This window comes from Ochlerotatus camptorhynchus, unplaced genomic scaffold, assembly GCF_037179485.1.
Source record: "Ochlerotatus camptorhynchus isolate MF236.1 unplaced genomic scaffold, CSIRO-AGI_Acam_v1.1 ptg000091l, whole genome shotgun sequence".
In the NCBI taxonomy this organism is placed as follows: Eukaryota; Metazoa; Arthropoda; class Insecta; order Diptera; family Culicidae; genus Ochlerotatus; species Ochlerotatus camptorhynchus.
The window spans coordinates 160,995-174,323 of record NW_027040581.1 but is presented as its reverse complement, the minus strand read 5'-3'; the positions used below and the strand labels follow the sequence as shown (position 1 = coordinate 174,323).

The window sequence follows — 13,329 nt, the reverse complement described above, 5'->3', positions numbered from 1 at the left end:
ACTCATGTTTTTCCAGGTTTGTCCAGGAAAAAAATCCCGAATATGAGAAAAGTAAAGATTGGATTCACTCAGTCTGTTGGTACTACTCCGAGACTAAGTGAAAATTTCATCAATTTTCTTCATTTTCCGGCAGATTTTTGAGATTTTCCACAGGAAAACATGAGGCAAATTTACTCATCGCTGAGTTCCTGCACTTTCGGCGATTATGAGTAAACTTAACTCAATTTGGGGTCGTTATCATTGCCGTGTAGTGCATTGAAAAACTCCCTCTTACTTCAGTGGTGATCTTTTAAATCATTTCCCGGTTGGCAACTTTCTATTCCAACCAACGCATGCATTTGTTGTGTGGCAAAAAATGCCCAAATCTAAAGATTTTCTAGACCGAACCGGAAATCGAACCCGCCGTTTCCGGTTCGTCAGTACCGTGCCTTAACTTACCAGGCTACTTGAGGCCCCCAACAAGTCCTCCTAACTTCCCTGAATCCTTGTCAAGACAAGTCCCATTCCCACTCATTTTGTCCGACACTGCGCACCCATGTCTTCTTCTTCTCCTCCTCCTCCTCCGGGAAAGGAATGAAATCTTATCGTCATCGCCGCCGCCGCCGCTGCTGCCGCCGTCACCCCCAACCGCTTACCTCACCATGTGGATCCGCTTGGCGTGCATCACCAGGTAGCGCTTCTGCTTGGTGCTGAATCCGCACAGCGGACACTGGTACGGCAGGGTTTCCACGTGCGTCAGTTTGTGCTTCTGCAGGCACTCCGGATTGTTGAACTTCTTGTCGCACTGGTTGCACGGGAAGTTCCGCTCGTTCATGTGGACCAGCTGATGACTAGTGAGGTGGTTCCGGTAGCGGAACTTTTTGTCGCAGAACGTGCAGGAAAACTTGACGGCCGCATCGTCGTGGATGCGCTGGTGGTTGTACAGGGCGACGTTGGTTTTGAACCGCTTCGAGCACGTCTCGCAGGTGAAGTTCCGATCGCGCGAGTGCACCCCCGCCACGTGGTTGTTCAACAGTCTTTGGTTTCCGAATTTTTTACTACAGTACGTACAGGAGAAATTTTTGATGTTCAAGTGAACCTGGTTAATGTGATACGAGTACGCGCTTCGATTGGCTAGGGTCTTTTCGCAAATGTAACAGTACAGCTTCCGGACGTCACCCGGTTTCGTGTCGGCGGCAGCTGGAACCGTGGCCGCTTCAGCCGGATCAGCCAGCGGATCAGGAGGAGATTTTGCATCGTTCTCTTTGTTGGCCAGTTCGATTCCTTCGCCGGACTTACCTTCCATCGTCTGTTGGCTGCCTTCGCCTTCCTCCAGATCGACACCGGACGTTTGCTGTTCGTGGTCGTCTTCGTCCTCCGGCTGGGACTCGTTTGGGCCTGTTTGGCTGAACATGCTCAGGGCGTGCATGGTCATGTGTTGGATCAGGATGTTCCGATCCAGATAGTTGTCGCACTGCTCGCAGTGGAATATCTGCTCCGAGTGCTGGTCTTTCAGGTGATCCACCAGCGCGGTTTTGCTGGCGAAGGTGTTCGCCTTGATGGTGCCGTTCGACTTGCAGAAGTTGCACGTGAAAGCCTTGGAGCTCCGGGTGAAGCGTTTGCTGGAACGAAAGGGAAAGGGGCATTTCTTTTAGGAGCTCTGTGTTAACATTCTGATTGCGCGGAATCAGTGAACAATTATTTTAAGAAAAAAAAATACGAAGCGAACTTCTCGAACATTTCCCTTAATGCGACCCATCAAGCAACGCACAACGGGCAGTATTTTGGCGATTTTATCCCACCAATTTTATATCTGAACTGTCGTTTTGATGACTGTAACTTTGACCTTCAGTTTCCTCTTAGTAATTGTCCAGTAGTTGTCAATGGGCCTGAACTGGGGACAATTGGGCGGATTGAGGTTTTTCGGAACAAACTGGACTCCGTTGTCATTGTACCATTGTTGTACTTCCCGGCTGTAGTAACAACTCGCAAATCCGGCCAAAACGTCACCGGACCATCATGTGATTGGATGAAGGGCAAAATTTGCTTCTGGAGGTATTCGGTTTTGTAAACCTCCGAGTTCATCATTTTCTCAGTGGTGAAAACCTTTGTCTTCTCCTGGTCCTGGAAGCTGTCCGAAGTCGGCCTTTACATAGGTTTCTTCATCCATAAGTAAGCACCCACCGGACTTGGTCAGCAAGTTGTCATACAGCTTTCGAGCACGGGTTCTATCTACGGTATTCTGCTTGAGTGATCGATTTGGTTGACTACTGGCCTGTAAGCCTTCGCGTTAGCAAATTTGCTGCACTGTACCACCGGTTGGAAACTAACGATTTAAAATTGGCTCACTACTAGACTAGCCTATTGGTCCCAAGCAATTCGATTAACGTACCCCATTCTAGTCGAAATTCTAATACTACAGAATGTTTGTTTTGAATTGCTATGAAAGTTTGACAGATGAAATGAGGGGTTCGTGGATCTTCTTATGTTTCGAGGGGTGCATCGATTAGCTTGGGACTGAAGATAGTACAGCTACCTCTATGACTTACAGTACAGTCGAACGGCATCATACTTTTTACTCAAATTGCGATCGGACATACCTGGGTTGCTTCTGCTGGACCTCACGACCTTTCCATGCAGCTGACAGTTGGCAGGTCCACCATAAACTTTCATAGCGATTCAAAACAAACATAGTGTAGTACTAGAATTTCGACTAGAATGGGGTACGTTAATCGATGTGCTTGGGACCGATAGGCTAGTCCAGTGTAAGCCAATTGAAAATCGTTAGTTTTCACCGGCTGGTTCCACTCCGATGTTTACTTTGGGGCTTTCGATTCGTCGTCAAGGTTTCCCTGTACATTTTGAGCACGCGCCATACGGTGTTTCTAGGAAAAATCAACACTTTAGCCAGCTTTAATGCGGACCGCGATGGATTTTACCGGTGACTGTGCACGATTTTTTCTACCCTCAAGGTGACTGTCTCCAAAAGTTGTTCCAATCGAACCGTCAAAATGCACTGCTTTGCTCGATTGGAACAACTTTTTTCAGTTTTGTGTTGAGAGTCGTCCATACTTTTACTAGAGTGCTCGACAGTTCGAAACAAACCGTCATCGCCCGGATATACGGTTTTGATGCGACCCAACTTCCAGTTGAGTGGGGATTGGTTTCGGTCGTGGAGCAGAATAATCGGCGTAGTTCGTAGATTCATCTTCCCGGGTTGCAGGGTGTTCAGGTAGTCGCAGCTCAAAGCGCGCCAGATAGACGCGTTGTCTTGACGCCTCTTCCAAAGATGTCGCGGGTATGGCAGTGATATGGCGTCCGACTAGATAGTGGGCTGTCGTGATCACCAGCGGGTCTGCTGTTGGAGATGGTGAATAGTGGTCGAGAATTGAGCACCACTTCGATTTCAACCAGAACGGTGGGTAGCTCCTCGAACGTGAGCTTTACATTGCCGACGATACGCTTCAGATGGCTCTTGGCGGACTTGACTGCAGCCTCCCAAAGGCAACCGAATTCGGGTGCATCCGGTGGGATAAAGTGCCACCCGATCTCACGGTTGCGGCAGAATTTTTCGATGGTGTCAACGGCTTGCTGATCTCGGAAATGTTGACACCTCGGCAGTTGGAAGTTCCTCGTCGTTCAAGGAATCGCTTCAGGTACGCCAGGAAGGCATCGGTGCTTAAGTCGGATACCGCTGCTAAATAAACGGCTTTGGTGGTCATACAAACAAAGGCGGTCACATAGGATTTCACCAGGGCAGGATGGCGCACACCTAACCTAATCAGGAAAGGCCCGACGTAGTCCACTCCGGTCACGGCAAATGGGGGCGCCCGTACCACTCTCGATGCTGGCAGATTTTCCATCAGCTATTGGTAGGCTTAATTCGGAAGCATCTCACACACTTACGTGTAATCTGTCGGATGGTGGAGCGAGCGTTCAGAAGCCAATATCGTTGTCTCATGGCGTTCATCAAACCAGAGGGCCTCACGTGAAGATGTTCTACGTGCATTTGCCGAACCAATAGGCGTACCACCGGATCCTTGTCTCGTAAGATGTGGGATGACGGCTCTTGAACGGTAGTTCTGAGCGATCGAGTCGACTTTGGCAACAACTCGTTGAATCCCGTCCGCCGAATGAACGAGTTGACCTACGCAGTTCCGGGATCGCCAGGTGTTGGCTTGTCTTCCGCTCGGCAGGGTTCTTCATTCGGCAGTTACCAACGAATCGCAAGACGTAGCCCATAAGGCGTTGGATTTTGCGGAAGCTGTTGTATCTGGACAGCGACGGTGACGATGACTGGTTTCAACAATGGATCTGGAACTTCTCCGGGTGGATCTGTGTCGTATTTCACACTCTGGAGGAACACAGGGCCATTCCACCAAAGGCTGTTATTCTCCAAGGCTCCAGCTTGGAGACCACCAGAGACTCCCACCGGTATCCACCGGTGGACGAATAATTGGAGTTGGTTGAGCGGTTTCACACCAAAGTACAATTTCCCGGAACTCCATATCCAGGCCGGTTAAAACCTTCAAAACTAGCCGGGTCAGCAGGAGAGCGGTGCAAAGCTCTTTTCGTGGGATGGAAAGATCGTGAAGAGGGACCAACTTGGATTTGCTGGGAAGTTGAACAGGCTTCGTAGGTAGATGCAGGCCCTGTACGCCACTGTTAAGGCAATTCTTGAAATGTCACACATCTTGGGTTGTGCAAATGCTACAACGAATCTTGAAGTTCTTGCTATCGGCGGAAGTGGGAACTATCGGACTGGTACTCATACTTGATAACACCTTTCGTCTTCAGGTCCTTGGAGTAGTGAAATTTTGTTGAAATGTGTTTGGTACGGTTACTGAACTTTTCGGAGTCCAGCATCTTCAAACAGCTTTGGTTGTTTTCGAATAATATTGCTTCTGTTTTCTCCCCTGCAGCCAAACCGCTTCTTGGGATGCTTCGGAAAGAGTCACGAATTCCGCCTCTGCTGTAGATAGTGAATCGCAGGATTGCTTTCGGCATGCCCATGCAATGGTTCCTCCGCAGTATTTGAATACATATCCACTATTGGACTTCCTGTCGTCGTGACATTCTGCCCAATCGGCATCAGCGTAACCCACCAGACCAGATGAATCACCACTGCTACTCAGTCGAAGCTTCAGATCAATCGTCCCCTTCAGGTAGCGAACCATTCGCTTCAACTCGTTCCAGTCACGTTGGGTTGGGTAACTCATCTTACGACACAAGATTGAGATTGCCGTTGCGATGTCAGGTCTGCTGTTGACTGCGATGTACAACAGCTGCCCAACTACCTTTTGATATTCTTGATTATTTGGGATTCCGTCTTGATGTACCCAGGATCAATTGGCACGGTTGACACTTTCGCATCCTGTAGGCCAACAGAACAGATGACGTCTTCAATGTATTTCCGCTGGTTGATAAGAAAATCTCCAGCATGGTCTCGATCGACTTCGATCCCGAGGTAAAACTTGACATCACCGAGGCAGCTGATCTGGAAATTTCTTGCAAGCGTTCGCTTCAATGCGTCGATCATGCGTTCATCATCGCTCGCTACGATGAGATCATCCACATACACGAGAACATAGCACCACTTGCTACCAGTTCGCTTTCTGTACAGGCAGGGATCTGCGTCACATCGCTCAAAACCATCCGCTTCCATCACCTCATGCAGTCGCTCGTTCTAAGAACGAACCGCTTGCTTAAGCCCGTACAAACTTTTCTTTAAATGGCATACCTTGTTTTCCATACCACTGACGACATACCCGGGAGGCTGCTTCATGTAGATCTCCTCCTCAAGGTTGCCGTTGAGGAACGCCGTTTTTACGTCGAATTGCTTGACGATCATCTTCTTCTTGGTTGCCACAGACATCATGGTGCGGAACGTAACGTGTCGAACGACTGGCGCAAAATCTTCATCGTAGTCCGTCCTAATGTACCGAACTACATTGCCATTTTCGTCTCGCTTCTGTTTATACACCCACTTGCATCCAATGGCGCGGCTACCCGCCAGCAGCTCGACTATATCCCAGACGTCGTTTTCTTCGATGGATGCTAGCTCTTCCTTCATGGCCGTGCACCACTTGGCGCTGTTGGGACTGGATAACGCTTGCTTCAACGATGTTGGCTCCTCCTGAACCGAAGTTTCTGCTGTACAAGCATACCGCTCTGCAATAGCTCCGAGATTAGCTCTTGTTGATCTTCGAGGTAGATCGACATCTACACTGGACATGCTCCCGTCCACACGAACGGCATCGGACTGCACTTCGATTTCACGGAGAGTTGCTTCGTCCGGTTGTTCATCTGGATCATCCCAGACATCGTCGTCATCCGATTCAGTTGATCCTGGCTCACTCATTAGGGCCACTCGTTCGAAACAGATGGAAGGTACAACCAGACTTTCTCCCACCGAACATGGCATGGGCCCGCAAGAAGTAAGGCGGTATGCCTTCGATACTTCACTGTATCCGACGAACCTGAGCTTGACAGCCTTCCGATCCAGCTTACCTCGCTTTTCATTTGGTACACTAAACCGCTGAATGTGTCCGAGATTGGGCTTCTTCCCGAACCACCGCTCATATGGTGTGCCACTGATCGACCGTGATGGCAGCCTGTTCTGCATGTAGTTTGCAGTTACCACTGCTTCTCCCCAGAAACGCTTGTCCAGATGTCCGTCAATGAGCATGCACCTGACCATTTCGTTCTGCTACCCCATTTTGCTGTGGGGTGTATGGTGCCATGAGCTGGCCGATGATACCGTTTTGCTTCAGGAATGCATTGAACGCCTTGCCAGTAAACTCACCACCCCTGTCCGAGCGGAGAATTTTGAGCTTCCTTCCAAACTGCGTCTTGACTAGCTCAACATATTCCTTCAGTTTCTAGAGCGCTTCAGACTTCTTCGGTAGCAAATAAACGACCGTGTACTTACTGTAGTCGTCGATGAATGTGATGAAATATCGTCTTCCGCCCAGAGTCGCCGTCCTCATTGGTCCACCCTCACGCCGATGACCAAGGTCTGCAATTTCAACACCGCTTCGCAGTCCCTGTGTCCCAATCGTCTGTGCCACGTATGCACGCAGTCATCGTTCGTCATCACCATGGATACGTTTTCGGTTGATTGACGAATTATGAACAAGTTACCAACGGACTCCGCCATAGCACATATCTTTTCACCTTTCATGATTCTCGCTCCAGTTGCGTCTAATGTGACGACGAATCCTTTCTGCACCAGCCGCTTCACGGATAGCAAACTTGACTTCACTTCAGGAACATACAAAGCGCTTTCTATTGGAACTTCACGTAGTCGACCAGAACCATCTAGCACATTTATTCACCCAGCACTTCGACCTTTCGAACGTACCTTCGTCCCGTTGGCGACCCAAACGTCCTCAGTAGCTGCATCATCCAAATCCTCGAAGAAGTTCCGGTAATTTGCAATGTGGCAGGTTGCACCGGAATCCAAAATCCATTGGTCTTCCACTTGACTATTGCATCCAGTGAGAAACGCGTAGCTATCATCATCATCTTACTGCGATACGTGGTTGGCTTTCTGTTGCTTGGATACTGCCTTTCGGTGCTTGGATACAGCTCCGTTTCCTTTCTTCGCCTTCCATACTCTGAACTTTTCGCAATTTACCTTCTGCTGACCTAACTTTTTGCAGAAGAAGCACCTGTCTTTTTCGGCCTTTGAACTTGCATAGAGAACAGCTTCAGGATTATCGCTATCCTCGTTGCGCTGCTTCCTTTTCTGCCATTCATCGATGAGCTTGCGCTTCACCATATCCAGGGTCAAATCATTCTCTGGTCGAGCTTCAAGGGCGGTTACCAACGTCTCGTACTCCTCCGGCAGACTGCTGAACAAAATCGCGACCAACCATTGGTCGTCAAGGATCTATTCCGGCTGTAAATTGTTGAGCTTCTCGAACATTTCCGACAACTTCGATACGTGCGCTTCCATATCTCCATGTTTTTCAAGGCGTTGACTACAAATTTTCCGCATCACAGAGACCTTCGTCGTTAACGTTTTCTAGAGCTTTCCACGCCTCCGCCGCCGATTTGGCCTTCCTTATGTGGATTAATTGGTTATCCTCCACGGCCAATCCAATCGATGCCAGCGCTTGATCATCCTTGGTCTTCCACGCACTTGTAACCGCTTCTGGCCTTGCGTCCGCTATGGTCGTCCAATTTCCTTCCTTGGTCAGCAACAGCTTCATCCGGAAACTCCAGTTATCGTAATTGGATCCATTGAGCCTTGAAAACGACATCAGCTTGTCCGCCATCTCGTTACGAATTCAAATTCTATCTTCACCAGTTCCGATTGCACTGCCTGGGCCCATAACCTATCGGCAGAAGTGGGAACAATCGGACTGGACTCGAAATACTATTCGAACTACAATTGAAAGGAACGTCTTTATTTGTCAGTAGTATAATTTGAACTGCAGAAAATGAAGTTATGCAACGCAAGGCATACTGCGTTGTATATACTCAACCCTTGCCACCCTTGCGCCGTGTCTTCGTCGACCGAATCGTCGGGGGTTGAAAAATTTCCGAATACATTACCCTCTTAGGAACACGTTGTTGTGATGGCGACGGTTGCTTCGGATGGTTTGCGATGTACAGCGTATCGGCAATCGGATCCCAGAGTAAGCCACCCCCGCTTTCGTCGAACGGTACCCTTTTCTACTGGTCTTCCCACGGAAATGCGTTCGAGAAATTCTTGGGAGTTCGAGCACCATTTATGTATCGGAAAACCACCACTTCGTAAGAGCTGATTCAATTGTTGTTAGGCTTCGATTGCGTCTTCCAACTAGTCTGCGCCGGACAGCAAATCGTCCATGTCCGTCTTCTCCTTTACGATGCGAGTGGCGATGGGGAAAAAACTCACCTTCTTCCTCGACGAGCTGTACCAGGCCCCTCGTTGCGAGGTATGAAGCAGATGCTGTACCGTAGGTAACGGTACACAGTTCTAGTTCTAGTACCCGTAGCTTTTGCGACGGATGTGGTCTTCAGAAAATGAAGCGCTTGCAGTACCTGCCGGTACATCTTGGCAACGTCTCCGGAAAAGGCGATCTTGACCTTACGGAAGCGTAGGACGATGAAATGCAGATCATTCTGCACCACAGGACCAACTTGCAGGACTTCGTTCAGGGACAGCTTTTCAGACGACGACTTGGCACTAGCATCGAACACGACACGACATTTACTGCGCGTGTAATTCGGGATTATTCACCAGTCGTTTCTCCAGCATCAGGAACCTCTTCAGATCTAAAGCACGGCAATCGTCCAACTGCGAAGAATTCTCGTTAGACGGCAAGCTCACGATAAATCTTCCGGTCCGGACGCGTCACGTTGGTATGTGGACAGAAAGGGTGCTTCGCATACCATCTACTCGGTTGATAGCTTGGATACGTCCGGCAGTTCCTCGATATGCCAGAACTTGTGCATTATTCGCTCGATGTCTTTAAGAGAAGCGTGGATGGTCTGCTGAATGGATAAGTTGGAAATATGTGGCTCGACGATGACACCAGATACGATCCACCCAAGGTGAGTGTGTGGCAGGTTGTCCGCCAGGTTGAGTTGGCTTGGCTTCAGGATATCAAAAAACAGCTCTGCACCGATCAACAGGTCCACCTTGTCCGGCGTGTGGAACTCGGGATCGGCCAGAACCACTCCATAGGGAATGTCCCAACTGTTGATGTTGATCTCCGACGATTGGAATTGTGCCCGTTACTTTCGACGTCACTAGGCATTCGAAGCTGGATCCTCGGGACTCTAATTTCAGCGTCACTTTGCCACGGGCGAGGGTGCGCAACGCGTTGATACCGGTGATCGGAACGTTGGCTGGCTTCTGCGGCAGGCCCAGGCGATTGGCCATGTCTTCGGTCACGAAATTCACCTGGAAGCCGCTGTCCAGCAGTTGGTGGTGGCCATTGTTGACTGCGGGTCTAATAATGTTCTAGCCAAGTCAGGAATACCTCAAGGAAGTCATCTGGGACAAATGATCGTCTAACTCTACTTCAATGACGTGAATTTTGGTTATCGAAGGTCCACGACTATCGTATGGAGATGATCTTAAAATCTACTTGCGGATCTGCTCGCTTGATGATTGTCACTTCCTTCAACGTCAGTTTGAAGCCTTTGCCAGTTGGCGCAATTTGAGCCGAATGACGGTTAACCCAACGAAGTGTTCAGTGATCACTTTTACCCGAAAGAAGGAACCGGTCATATTTGACTATGATCTGGGAGTCATTTAGTTTCTCGACTTACGCACAAGCAACACATTTCGTACATTGTTGACAAGGCGTCAAGGACATTGGGCTTTATCGTCAGGATTGTCACATCTATTGCCTCAAGTCACTGTACTGTTCCTTGGGGCGATCCATTCTGGAATACTGTTCTGTGGTCTGGAGTCCATACTACAACAATTCAGCGACGTTTTCTTCAATTCACTTTGAGGAAGCTGCCTTTGAGAGACCGGTTTCACTGGCCTAGCTATGAAAGTCGCTGCCAGTTGATTGATCTGGAGCATCTCCTAGAAGAAATACTTCAAGGACCCTGCTCATCGCGGACAGCTTTGGTGAACAATTACTTCTCTAGATGATATCTAGACATTTAAGGCTAAGAAAATATTCAAGATTCTAAGCAAAATAATCAAGAAATCAGAATTAGAATATTTTAACAGAATTCAAATAAAAATATATATTTTAAGGTTCCAATCAAATTCCCAGTTATTTCCCGGTTCAGTGACCACCCTGATGTCATCCAAAATTACACCATTTTTGCTTTGAATCGTATAATTTATGTGGATCTATACAATATCTTGCAAAACCAAAAAATTTCCACTCCGTTCAAGTTCAACCGACTTCATCTAATTCCCATCCCCTTCCATGCGCTGTTCCTGCTGGTGCTGCCTCTTATGGTGCTTCAGCAGGTACCGCTTTTGCTTGAAAATCGCCTCGCACACCGTACACTGGAACGCCACATCGGATGCGTGACATTTCCTATGCCGAGCCAGGTTGTGCGACGACCGGAAGCTCTGTCCACACTCGTCGCACGCATAGGCCCTCTCATCCGAGTGGGTCGTTTGGTGAAGCTGCAGCTTCGAACGGGTGTAGAAACTCCTCGAACAGACCGAACATTTGTAGCTGCGATTGGTTTCGTGAGTCCGCTTGTGGATATGCAGCGAAGCCTTCTGGTTGTAGGAATTTCCGCAAATGTCGCAACTGTACGGCTTCTCATTCGTGTGCAGGAAGCGATGTTCCTTCAGATTCCTACCGTTCCCGAAGCATTTGCCGCAGATATCGCAGGAATAGTTGCGCACCTTTTCGTGCACTTCGCGCACGTGCCGTGCCAGTCCTTGCGATATTCGAAATGACTGCGAACAATGAGGACACTGGAATGGGCGTTCACCACTGTGAATCCTCAGATGAGCTTGATAGGTATACGGAGAAGCCATTTTCTTCCCACATTCGGCGCACTTGTAAGTAGCCTTCCCATCTACGAGGACTTTGCCCTGCTCAACGATTTCCCTCGAAAGAGGAACGGTTTGAGCCCGACCCAGGGCCGACGATTGCGGCAGTTCGACTTCGTCTTCTTCAGATTGTTCATCCAGAAACTGATATTCCCCGCAGAGATCATCCTCGTGATTCAACCGTTGAAAGCTCACAACTTGGATGGAGTGCCGAAGAAGCTCCCTGCAACGAATACAGCACCCAGTTAGTACTTATCTTACATGTAGAGATACTCGGCACTCCATCACACGGCTGTGGCTCAACCCAAATCTACACTTAACTACAAAAATCTCGAAAAGCTTACTCACCCATGCTTCTCCGGTGAATCCCCCTGCGCTTCTTCCTGCTTCAAATCTCGCTTGCTCTCCTTCGCCTTCTTGCAAACTGGCGCTTCCTCTTCCACCTCAACCTCCACCTCCTTCTCCAGCACCTCTTCCTCCGTCACCAGCTTAGTTTCCTTTTCCTCCTCCTCCTCCTCTTCCTCATCCGCTTCTTCCTCCTCGGCCACCACCGCCACAGCATCCTTCAGCTCCTCAGCCGAGCTCATCATCGTCCGGAACTTCTCGTCCGTCCGGTGACACTTTTCGTACAGCTCATGAAACCGATCCAACGTCTCGCGGCACCCGTCGCAAACCTTCGTCGGCAGACAATCCTCCGCCAGGATGTCGATCTGCAGATACTTGCCGATGCGTTCCCGCAGCCGGTCGGCAGCTCGCTTTCCGAACACCGAAGTTAAATTTTCCCCCAGGGCGCCACATATCCGGCACAGCGCCTGGAAGTCTATCTCAACCATCTTGATACTGTCCGGCTGATCGTCCGACGCTAGACGGCAGATGTCCATCATTGTGTTGTTTCTTTCGATTGGGATTCCGCTCCTTCCTTCCGACACTTTCAACTGGGGGAGGGGGGATGGATTTTCACCGGAAGGAACCTCCTATGGCAAAAACAGTAGTTTCCCCGCGTGCCCTAGCGGCTCATGACGCCGTTGGAGGTGGAATTTTTTGGAATGGTTTTCACTTTATGGCAATAATTTGTGCAAAATTCGGGAGGAAAAACTTTCTTCGACTACACTTTTTTGTTTAGGTTTTCATTTTTTCTTGACTTTTTTTTTCCACTACTTTTCTTCTCGTCTTTTGCACGTCTACTTTGCGCACAGGTGCGAGACAGACGCCGAACAAAGCGGAACGTCAAAACCGCGGGAGCAGTGTTGCCGGTCTTGATCGGAGAGAGTTTCTTTTTTTATTTGCACTGAAAAAAGAAACATCGGGAGACTCAAATCAGGAACAAAATTTGTTATTCTTTTTCAAAAGGGCCCGTAAAAAAACATAGAAGCGCAATGAAATGTATTGTAAACATACAATAGAATTTATTGTACAGTATCCTCCCACTAAAACAACAAAATCATTACCGGACTATCGAGTCTAGATTGATTGTTGAGCGTTTTAGTGGAATAATTGTATAGCCTGAACTCGTTAAGGCCGGCGCACAATAGATACGTTTTCGGGTTTTTTGACAGATAATGCATGGGCTAACTGTCAAAAAACCCGAAAACGTATCTATTGTGAGCCAGCCTTTAGTTGGGTCATGACTGCGCCTCAACCTAGGGGCAAGACGGCTGTACTCAGAGTTAATATTTCCACAGCGAGTAAATTTGAGTAACACATAATTAATCAAAAGTGATCAAAGCAGTCTCATATTCATCCATAAATTAAAAATTAAATCAGTATAAATATACATTATCTGTCAGAGTGTCAAATTGATCCTATCCGTATTTTATTTTCTATTGTTGCATCAAATCAAGCGTAACTATTCAAATCGACACATTTGATTTTGTAAA

At 48.4% G+C, this 13,329-nt stretch overlaps 1 protein-coding gene across 1 annotated transcript; it reads right to left on the bottom strand.

Annotated features, from left to right (window-relative positions):
- Positions 1-297: 297 nt before the first annotated feature.
- Positions 298-12,641, bottom strand: LOC135698574 (zinc finger protein 624-like). Its single transcript, XM_065218620.1, has 2 exons — positions 11,801-12,641; positions 298-1,601 (listed from the first exon to the last, which is right to left on the bottom strand). The coding sequence occupies exons 1-2, from the start codon at positions 12,334-12,336 to the stop codon at positions 632-634; spliced, it is 1,506 nt and encodes a 501-aa protein (XP_065074692.1). The 5' UTR covers positions 12,337-12,641; the 3' UTR covers positions 298-631.
- Between the last annotated feature and the right edge of the window lie 688 nt (positions 12,642-13,329).